The following is a 10,805-nucleotide window of genomic DNA, read 5'->3' on the forward strand; positions in this document are numbered from 1 at the left end:
CGGCCGTCATAAAAAAAGTTGAGAAAAATAAAATTCCTTAAACTCTGTTTTATTGTAAAATTCTCAGGTGAGTAATTCTCAAGACTTGAGTTGAGAATTTTTATGAGAATTCTCAAAGTTTTATAACGGTGGACCCCAATTTACTGTTAATTTCATTTCTATATTCATAAAGGGCATTACATGTTCAAAAATATACACTACATGTGCTATTGTTCATTGAGAAGTAGTACATGCTTTCCAATTACTGATGAAATATAAAATAAATTAATTCATTGGGGTTATGAAATATTCTGGAATGACCACAGTTATATATCAGCAAAATCACAACATGGATGGGCCAAAACAGACATGTACAAATGACTGTATAAGTGATATGAAAAGTGCACCAATTTTAAATGTGTAGTTATCGATCAGCATAAAAATTATAAACATTTTTTAAAAAGGTTAGATTCTTAAGGGGACTTGCATTTAAGAGTTATCATATAATAAACAAAATATATTCGTGTAAATACATATTTACAGACACCCAATGTATTTGCAGTGCAAATTTTAAAATACCAGTTATTTATTTTTATTGTTTTAATAAAATAATTAATCCCATTGAAATATTTACAAGTAAACACTTCATTAAAACATTAAATACATACATGTATAAAGAAAGCTATACACACACACAATTTAAAAAAAAAAAAAGAGCAAAAAAAAAAAAAAAAATTATAAAGCTTGCAAAAATGGCAAGAATATCAACACATGTACATGTATAAATATATCACAGAGAGTATAACAAGAGTATACTGATTGCTACTTAATGATATCACAGATGAATTACATATTACTAGACAAAATGAACTGAATACATTGTTACACCATACACAGTTTCATTAATATAATATCTTGCTCTGAAATCACTTTAATTTTTTTGGGGGGGTGTCATTGACAATACAAGTTTTACTACACATTGGGAAGTACTAATATAGAAAACGCAAATAAATCATTTAATTAACCGAAATGTTGACAAAGTTATGGTTTAATGGAATGTAAATTTGTAGGCATAGGGGTGACCCGTAAAATGCATAAACATGCATTGGTCCCAACCACAAACGATGATGATTCCACTATATTAAATGTCTCATGTATAACGCATATATGTTAAAAGTAAAAAAAACAAAACATACATTTATTGTTACCCTTTTATCTATTTTATAAAAAACTTGACATTGATTGTGCAGTATCTGTTTTTAAGTAGCTTATGGGTACCCTGAACAATACCACTTGTACATTAAGTAAAATAATTAAAAGAATACACTGCAAGTCTATGTCAAACATTTCACTACATCATAAAATCTGGCAAACTTTGGTGCTGGACTTTTTCTCTGAACCTTTAGATGTGGGCTGTGTTTTAGATTTTGTAGGTGTGGATTGATCCTTCTGAATGGATGGTTTAGAAGGAGTTAGTTTGCTAGGTTCCTTTTGATTGGACAGTTTTCCTGATGCTGTTTGTGATGGTCCTGCCGTAGACATGGGACCACTGCTGAAGTTAATGACAGGTATTGGAACCACCATCTCTATCTTTGGTGCTGCAATATCCTCCTTTGAAAAAGATTACATTTCATAATATAAACCTGGCCAAAGAAAGAATTAAAGTGAACTGTTCCTTTGATAAGAGAGAGAGAGAATTAAGGTTCACTGTCCCTCTGAGAAGAGAGATAACTCCCGTTGGGATTTAGGAATATTAATCTATTAAAATATTATGGAATGGGATTAATGATTATTATTCTATTAAAATATTTTAAAGTTCAAAGGGAATATTTTTGTAAAATTTTGTGCCACATTAGTAATTGTTCACAATTCCTATGTAAAAATAATATTTCAAACAAATCATGCATGCCTAATTGCTAAGCAAGTTCAAAACAAGAGACAAAATTTACAAACCTGTAAGACATATTCACAAATATACTTGACTAGCTTTTTAAAGTCCATAGTGTCTTGATCAAAGTGAAACACTGCATCACCAAACTTGACCAGGGATTTACTGTGAGACTTGAAGTTTCCAGCAGGTGGCCATTTCATTTCCTCCAAAAGTACAGTTACCAACTTCTTATCTACAGTACATTCTGCTTTTTTAAGTACTGTACACACACAGTAATAGTGTCAGTTTCAGTATTCTGTGATACTTTAGTTATGCTATAATTATTACTTTTTTTAAAAGAGACAGTTTGAGGTGATACTCACTCTCTGCTACTAAACTCTGACATTCCAAGTTCTGCTCTGAGTCTTTGAGGGAGTTTTTGGAAACACACATCAGTACAATGTCACATTCCTTAATTTTCTGTCTCTTGGCTGCTGGGGTGGCATTCCATGCTGAGGTCTCCACTAAAAGACCACTAGATGTCAATCTATACAAGAGAGTTATTTGTTGTTATAAAATCTCAGCTGTCACATACTTATGAATATATGGCATATAAGTGACAGAATTTTTTTAATCAATAATCTTGACCCCAACTACCATAGACCTTTTTCTTGATGAAAATAAATTGTTTAATGTCCATCAATCTGTATGCAAATGAAAAATAAATCAACAATGCTAGAAGAGTGTTTAAATTTTTATGAGGTGCACTTACTCAGAGAAAACAGTATTGGCTTTGGCTCCATCTTTGTTTGTGTGAGATACATACACATACATAGGACGATCCCTGATACGTGGGGTACCTGTTTTTGTACCTGTCGAAGTATAACAGCAGATAAATAGGCATTTGTCTCAACCCACAAGAATTATACAAATTGTGTAACCCCAACAAATATTTAAAACAAAATGTATACACAGTATGACATTGACCTTTGATCTAGAAAATTCACCAAAGGTTACTGACGCTCTCAAAACACTCTATAGGTGAAGGTAAGGTCAAGGAGAGAGAAAATATGCTCTTGGCAAGAATCTTACAAAGGTCCATGAGCTCTGATCTAGAAATTTGGTCAAGATCACTGCACATCCTTTACAAATTGGCACTCTATGGGTGAAATTTGAGTCTGACTACACCATTGCAGGGGGGGGGGGGAAATATGCTCTGGACATGCAAATGAATTTGGATGGACAGACAGACAAGAACTCTACTCACAACCAGGCAAATGCAGAATAGGGTCTTAATTCCTCTTTGATTTAAAGCTAAGAGAGACATACAAAATGTTTAACATACCGTAGGAATGGCCAAATGACTGCTGGGTGAGATACATAGTCTTTTTGCGAGACAGGGTCTGGTACTCTTGAACTTTTCTTGGTTCATCCTGGTAGTTGTTGAAGACAAAGGAGAGCTCCCTCATGTTCTCAATGTCAGAGGGGGACTCTTTGTTAAAGTCAATTGACACTTTGTCTCCTACAGTTGTAAAAAGTGTGATACTTTCCTAAGCATTTGTTTTCTTTAAACATTCAAAGATATATCCTTGATTTTATTAGTTATCAATGAATGTACACAATTAAAAGGCAAATACATGTATAAAGCAGTGATGTTCTAAATTGGAAGACTTGCCTTCAGATTCAAAGCACAATGCTACAAACAGTCCTGATGGGTTGATGCCAATCACTTCCTTATAAACAAACGCACCATTGACAAAGAATTTGACTAACGCCATCTGTAGCTTGTCTTTCTTATCAGGAAAGATAACTTGACATCCAATAATGTCACCCGCTTTCACATCCTCCGACCACTCAAAACTTTTCTCTGTTGTAAATGCATGAAGAAGAGCCAATTACATCATGGTTTTATAATTTTATGCAGTTTCTGGTACATGTAGTACATAATAAGTAGAAATTTTTTTTTGTTTCTTTTTTTTCTTTTTTTTGAAAATTATAATTGAACTTTGGTATCTAATCTCAAACACCAATATCTCAATACCATGGATATGTCACAATAGGAAGTTCTAAGCAATTATTCTTTAAATATTTTATCTTTGGTATCTCTAATATCTCAAAAGTTTTTTTTCTCTGCCAAGTTAAGTTTGAGATAATGAGGTTTGACTGTAATATGTACTTTGTTTTATGGTGCAAATATGTAATGTGGTGTACATGACTACTTACCCTGTCCACAGAGCACATGTCCTTTGTGTAGATATAGAGCAATGTTCTGTATCCAGTTGACCCTGTACCCCACCAGGGCATCAGTGGGGCAGGAGGCAGAGCACACCCCCACCCCAGGGAAAGTTTTACTGGAACTCTCCTGTAAAGTGACTTCAAAGTAGGATTTTCCTTAAAGATATAAGAACAAAAATATCATAAATGTAAACTGATCCTTGAATGACTAATCAAAAGGTACTTGTCTAGCTGTTATGGTCTTTCTATTTTTGCCCTTTACAAAATTTTATCTCCTTTTCTACCCTTCATAATGATGACATCTTTGTTGCAAGAAGACCATGTTCATAGATTACTGTGCAAAAGACTTCAGGATAAATTACAATGAAGTAATTATCTAACTTGCAGCTAACAATGCTAACAAACCTTCTTTCCTCAGGTTTTCTGATGATAGAGCACACACTGGGAGGGACTGCACATCTTCAGTAACAGCTATCGTGTTCCCCTCCACCACCACAGCCTCGTCAGGTAAAATCCAGGTGTGTAGTTCCTCCTGTGTACAGTGTAACATGTTTAAAACAAATACTACTATGCTGGATTGCTGTATAAGGCAGTGACTGTAATAGTTTTTCAAAAGTGATATATGAAAATGATAATAAATACATACATGGTGAATAAATAAATAAAATAAAAAATAAAGTAATAAATACATGCAATGTTTGAAATATGTAAATATAAACAAGCAACCAATGAAAACAAGCAAACAAAAAAAATAAATAAATTATAATTGAATGAAGACATAATGAAGAGATCTAGATTCCTAATGTTGTATGTATCTGCATGTACATTACCAAGATACCAAGCACTGCAATTTTTAAGAGAGTGATTTATTAAGTTAAAACATTAAATTTTGCAGAATTAAAAAAAAAATTTCAATTTATTTTTCAAAGATTAAATATGTGACATGTAGTATGTATTGACCTTTTGATTGCCCTACAACAAAATATGTCTTACTATATTGAAGTCCACTGTCTCTCTTTCATCCCATTCCACCTCAAACCTGGCATTGTCTGTCATTGTTATGGCAGGGAAGATCTCTAGATGTGCTGAGCTCTCTATAATACAGCGACCCAATAGTTTCTTGTCAAGAACCTCGCCTTCAAAGAATAGCACCACTGCACTCTTGTCATAGGCTCTCCATATCAGTGCAGAAATCATGGAAGTACCTAAAAATATAAGAATTCACATACAACTTTAGATTTTTTTCTGCACTATAACACAAATTGATCAACAAATGTACATACTGTAGACATACTTTTTTCCACAGGTCATAATTCCGCGGAATCTCAATTTCTGTTTAATCTGAGGGTAGAAAATTACACCGATTTCTAAGACTGTCATCAAATGCCTTAAATTTATATTAATTACGCTTGGACAAATTTCCGTGGAAAATTTGTGATCGCGTATTTAGCGTAAATGAATACTACATGGAAAAAAGTACTTCTACAGTATGTATGGAAAAAAAACTAAACATTTTCAACTGCTTTTAAAATTTGAATCATCTGATGTTTGGATAATGTCTGGTAGTTAATGTACCTGAACTGATGTTTTTGGTTTTGATGAGGTATTCTCTATGAGTAATGCTGTTATTGTCAAAACTTAACAAACAGTTTTCTTTGTCATCCCACGAAGAACTGTATTCCAGGAAACCCATCTGAACACTTCCTACAAAACAAATATTTTCACTTAAAAAAAATCAACTCAACCCATAAAAAATTCCTAAATATGTTTGCAATTTTTATACTGACTTGATTCAAATTATAAAAGGAAAAGAACTGAAATGCATCTGTGTGCTTTGTCCTTCTTTGAACTCTCCAATAATAAAATTGAAATATTAGAAAAAATGAAGGTCATTTGATAGATTCCTGTTCACAAAATATGTTTTCAGTCATTGTTATTCATAGAAGTTAAAGGATAAAATCAACATACGTAGCTGACTAGTAGTTAATTGGAAGTAATCGTTTTGTTTGAAGGCTCTTCTAAGGCACATAATGCCTCGGAGAATGTCGTCATCTTCTTCATGTTTCACTAAAGAAAAGTGAGCTCCTCTGTCATTTTCAAACTCTTTAAACTTGATTCGGTTTGACATTTTGAAGTCTGTCAGTATATCCCTCTGTAAGTTTATCTGATTCTCCATGTCCACATCCAACAATGGAGGCTCCGACGGGTATTTAACAGTCACAGAACTTCCTGTCCAGATATTAAATGGTTTTAGTAGTACAAAAATACTTTTTGTTTAAATGACAAACTTTTACTATAAACAGAGTTTTTTGTCCCATCAAACTTGTAAAGAATTGCTCCATACTGAAGTATTGTGTTAAAGAGAGATAACTCTGCTTCATTTGAATGGTAGACAGACTACTCAGCCCAACGACACCTCGGCCCGTGCTGGTTGACACCTCGGCCCTGACAGGTCGGCTCAAAATCATTGACACCTCGGCCCATACCGAAGACTGCTCGGCCCATTAGGAATAAAATTAAATTTAGTTTGTTTTAATTAGTTTTTTTTGTATTTTCCCTGTCATGGTTATGTAAATGTATACTATGTATTTTTAATCACTATACGTTTACTATAAATATAGTAATACAATAATTTCAGTATTTTCTAATTAACAAACCACAGCACAACATCAAATTACAATCCGTTGATTGGGAGGTAACAGGTCTATTTATTTATTGACTTTGTTGTTTTTTACAATGCAACATAATAATACATTAAATATATTTTTTAGCCATTTTAAAGAAAAAATGCGCATATTTTAATGTTTAATTTTAAAATTCATATTTTTTTCAAATCGATTCAATAATATCAACAATGGTTTTCATTAACATTAATTCCCAGATTGTGGCATCTCATAATTAACTCCTCATAGTCACCACCCCCTATGACACACGCTCAAGACTCTAAAGGATGCACTGCGTCTTCAGTCTTGTTTGTTTAATGATTAGCACATAATCAAGTTACTAATGGATCGTCTTTCTTTAATTACTGCAATATGTCGTCTTGGAAGATTGCAAATGTATCAAATTAATTTTCTTTTGCATTTCATAGATATATAACAACATAAATAATAAATATATTTAATTAAAATAATATATTTCTGTTTGGACCGAGGTGTCTTTTATGTGAGCCGAGGTGTCTTCAAATTTGGGCCGAGCCGTCGGAGCCGAGATGTCAATGGACCGAGGTGTCGTTGGGCCGAGGTGTCGTTGGGCCGAGCAGTCTGACATTCATTTGAATTGACCACACCTTTTAAGGGTATGAGAGGCGAAGGTGTGTGTGAAAATCTCTCTCTCTCTCATGATTTCTGTAATTATGTGTAGTACATACCCTTGTCTAGGAATGATATTGTGGGATAGTACCCAGCTTCTGGTAGTATATCCCCTTGTACATGAATGACCTGTCTATTTTTTGTGGCATAGATATACACAGGAATCTCCTCAGGAAGTCTGGTGGACAACTTCCTGTCATCAATGACCAGTCCACAACCCATCCAGTCTCCATTTCCACATTTCCAACCATCATCCTGTGCAACATGCCCTGAAAGCATTTTTTCAAATTAATGTAATTGTTACATGGGTATTTGTATGGAGTACATATACCCTATATATTTTACACAGATGTCATTGAACTTATGATGCGTTACTTATTAAAAAAAAATGCTAATATTAATTGCATTTAAGGTGCAATTATAATCATAATAAGAATTTAACATAAAATTTAAATTAACCTCTCTGGTCATCCATCCGAGTATTTTCAGACTAGTGAGCTACCTACCTGCAGCAAAACAAATAGCAGTCAAACAAATAGGTCAGTTTTGACCTAAACAAAAAAAATCTTAAAATTTGATACAAAAAAATTACCATCAAACATATTTTTCTTAATACAGCCCTCTTCCCCATGGTAGCCATATGTAGGTTTTCCATCCTCATCCCCCCAGCCACATGCGTAGAACATTCCGGTAGACAGGAAGGCACTAGTTAACCCAATGGCAGGACAGGATGATTTCTTATTCTGTATCTTCACCTCAAAATAACTGGAATCTGAAAGTAATGCATAAAACAAAAGCATAATACTCATTCTTATTTACTTCTACATACTGTCTAGTATCTAAATATTTTAATATACACTGTACATACTTATTCTACAAAAAAATTCATCATTAGTCTTGGTGCTTGGACAAACTTATTCTAATTTTTTTCCCAGAAGTCTGGTCCTTGATCAGATTTTTTCTATACTGCGGTACTTACTTTTTGTCAGTGGCCTTGGTCCTTGAGCAGTATAACAGGACTTTTTGCCTATGATACCTGTCTGCTCCATGACTTTTGTGTCATCCCTGGTGGTAATAGCTGCTCTTGGACATATCCAGTTCTCCAAAGATGCCTTCAAAATCAAAGATACTTACAGTGTAATTTAGTCAACGGAATTAAATGAAGGATCTAAATATTTAAGGCAAAGAACCTTCAGAAGCTGATTGAAGAATTTTTATAAATTCATTTGGATTGTAAAAATAATCCTACAGTGTCTATTTTGAATTCCCCTGGTTTGGGCCATTGGACATTTAGCTGTGCTGGACCAAACTTCACTCCAATGGTAGCGTACACATTGTCCTTCTCCATGTAACCCCAGTGGCGATAAACAAGCTTCCCATTGGTGAAAAAATTAACCAGGCACTTGTCCTTGAAAAACTTCTCCACATAGCATACCACCTCATCACCTAATGTACATAATGATTTAATTGCATTTGATCTGCCTTTAAACTATTTTTTAAATTACTGATGATGTAATACTCGTATGTTTTCCATCCACAGTCCACTTACCAACACCAAACTTGACGTGTGTGTTCTCCCCCGCCCCCTGACTGACCACACCCCCCGTGTCACTGACGTATCTCACTGACTTGTATCTATCCCACTCAGGAATCCCCGTCAAACAGCCTGGATTTAATCCAAACATCACAAAGGATCCTATAATTAATTTAAAATAGGACCACATGTAAATCTAGGTTCTATTGTCCGCCTGTATATAAAAAATATACTGAAAAGCAATCTTGACATATATAATGAATGACAATGTGTAAACTGTATAATTGTTGTTAAAGAAGGTGAATTTAATGAGTTATAATTTACCTGGAGCAAGGTATTTGATGTTCATTTTAAACCAGCGACATTTTTCTGTGAGGGGTTGTTCTACATACTGCACTAGGCTATTGCTGATGGTAACCTTAACATCTAGACCTGCCCCAGTTCCTACATCGATGTTACTGCCGTCTTCACTGATTTCAAAGTTTGGCCAGTAGACAAACTTTCTGACGGAAACATGGTCCTTTGACATCCTGCGAGAATTTGAGCGCAGTCAGTAGATTTTTTATCGAGTTAAAAAGGGGGAAAAAGTTTAAAAGCTGAGATATGTTAACTATCAAAACGTAGATAAATAATATATGTATTAATTAAAAAGAAGATAATTAATAAGTGATTATTATCATTTAAATAAGATTCACATTTTCACGAAATGGAAATACCTGTAAATACGTTAGTCACTCATTTCATGAAAAGAAGGACATTCGGGTGGCGTTGTTGACAACTTGCGTAATTACTAGATAAGTCGTTCCATTAATATTTCTAGAATTTTCAAATCTCCTGACAACATTTCGCCGACATACAAATGATTTTTTATGATACAGTTATTAATGACAATCAATACTGTGAAAATGACTAACTGGAATATTTTCTCTTGAGAAACGTGTGGTTGTGTCGTGTTCACAGTAAAAAAAATCAAAGTACTGAAAATACTGGTAAACTCGAGTCACCAAGTAAACAATTAAAGTGACAATGCGACGCATCTCTTCAAAAACAGACTTGTTAAAATTTTCCTATAGGATTTGGAATTTATTTCATACTCATAAATGTATACACTTTCAGAAAATTACAAGTTTCATAAGTAAATAATTCTAATTATTTCATTAAAATTAATAATTATTTATGGTACATAAATATATACATTGCAACGTGTTCGAGGTTCTACATTCCATGCTATATACGCATGCGTATAGTTTTCATAAACAAAACAATAAGAGAGGGAAGCCCGGTAGGCCTGCTACATTAACAAAGTCGACCAAAACGAAAAACAAAACCAAAAATAGGGCTTGAAATTTAAAAGCATTTACTTTCCTGACAAAAAATTAGTTGGTAAATTAATATAATCATTGGATGAAGAAGAAACGGGATCTCGGCGACACTCACGTGGGGCTCGCGAAGGTTCTACCCTACAGGTTTGTTGATACATGCTATCATTTCTCGTATCTCCATAGCTTTCAAAGAAAAAAAATCAGTGTAAACTCAACATATAAATGCACTTATGACTTATAAAAATTATTGCCGTTTGAAGTGCAAATTTTATTGGAACTACAGAAAGGTGTTATGTTTGACATTTTGCCGCGATGACGTATGATTTGGTGGATTTTCCTTTTCTGCACCCCGATACACAAAACGTCAACATTTGTACTTAATCATGTTAAATTCATCTGAATGCAGACTAAAACGTTAACTATTATTAATTTTCCGGAGAGTTATGATATTTTGATTCTGGGAATTGCTTTTACCTAATATTCCATTATAATTGTAAACCCTACATTGTATGCGCGTGCCATTTTAGAATTCACGTGGTACTAGTAAACAGAGT

General features: G+C 33.8%; 1 protein-coding gene across 1 annotated transcript; it reads right to left on the minus strand.

Moving 5' to 3' along the window:
- Positions 1-726: 726 nt before the first annotated feature.
- LOC134246086 (uncharacterized) lies at positions 727-9,708 on the minus strand. Its single transcript, XM_062728356.1, has 18 exons — positions 9,646-9,708; positions 9,254-9,459; positions 8,945-9,091; positions 8,645-8,841; positions 8,375-8,507; positions 7,988-8,167; positions 7,455-7,664; positions 6,053-6,313; positions 5,660-5,788; positions 5,078-5,289; positions 4,490-4,616; positions 4,073-4,240; positions 3,525-3,716; positions 3,195-3,371; positions 2,622-2,721; positions 2,233-2,396; positions 1,933-2,102; positions 727-1,590 (listed from the first exon to the last, which is right to left on the minus strand). The coding sequence occupies exons 2-18, from the start codon at positions 9,456-9,458 to the stop codon at positions 1,336-1,338; spliced, it is 3,027 nt and encodes a 1,008-aa protein (XP_062584340.1). The 5' UTR covers position 9,459; positions 9,646-9,708; the 3' UTR covers positions 727-1,335.
- Between the last annotated feature and the right edge of the window lie 1,097 nt (positions 9,709-10,805).

The sequence above is a fragment of the Saccostrea cucullata genome, unplaced genomic scaffold, assembly GCF_032062105.1.
Source record: "Saccostrea cucullata isolate Sc308-1 unplaced genomic scaffold, CSIRO_AGI_Scuc_v1 ctg217, whole genome shotgun sequence".
Lineage (NCBI taxonomy): Eukaryota > Metazoa > Mollusca > Bivalvia > Ostreida > Ostreidae > Saccostrea > Saccostrea cuccullata.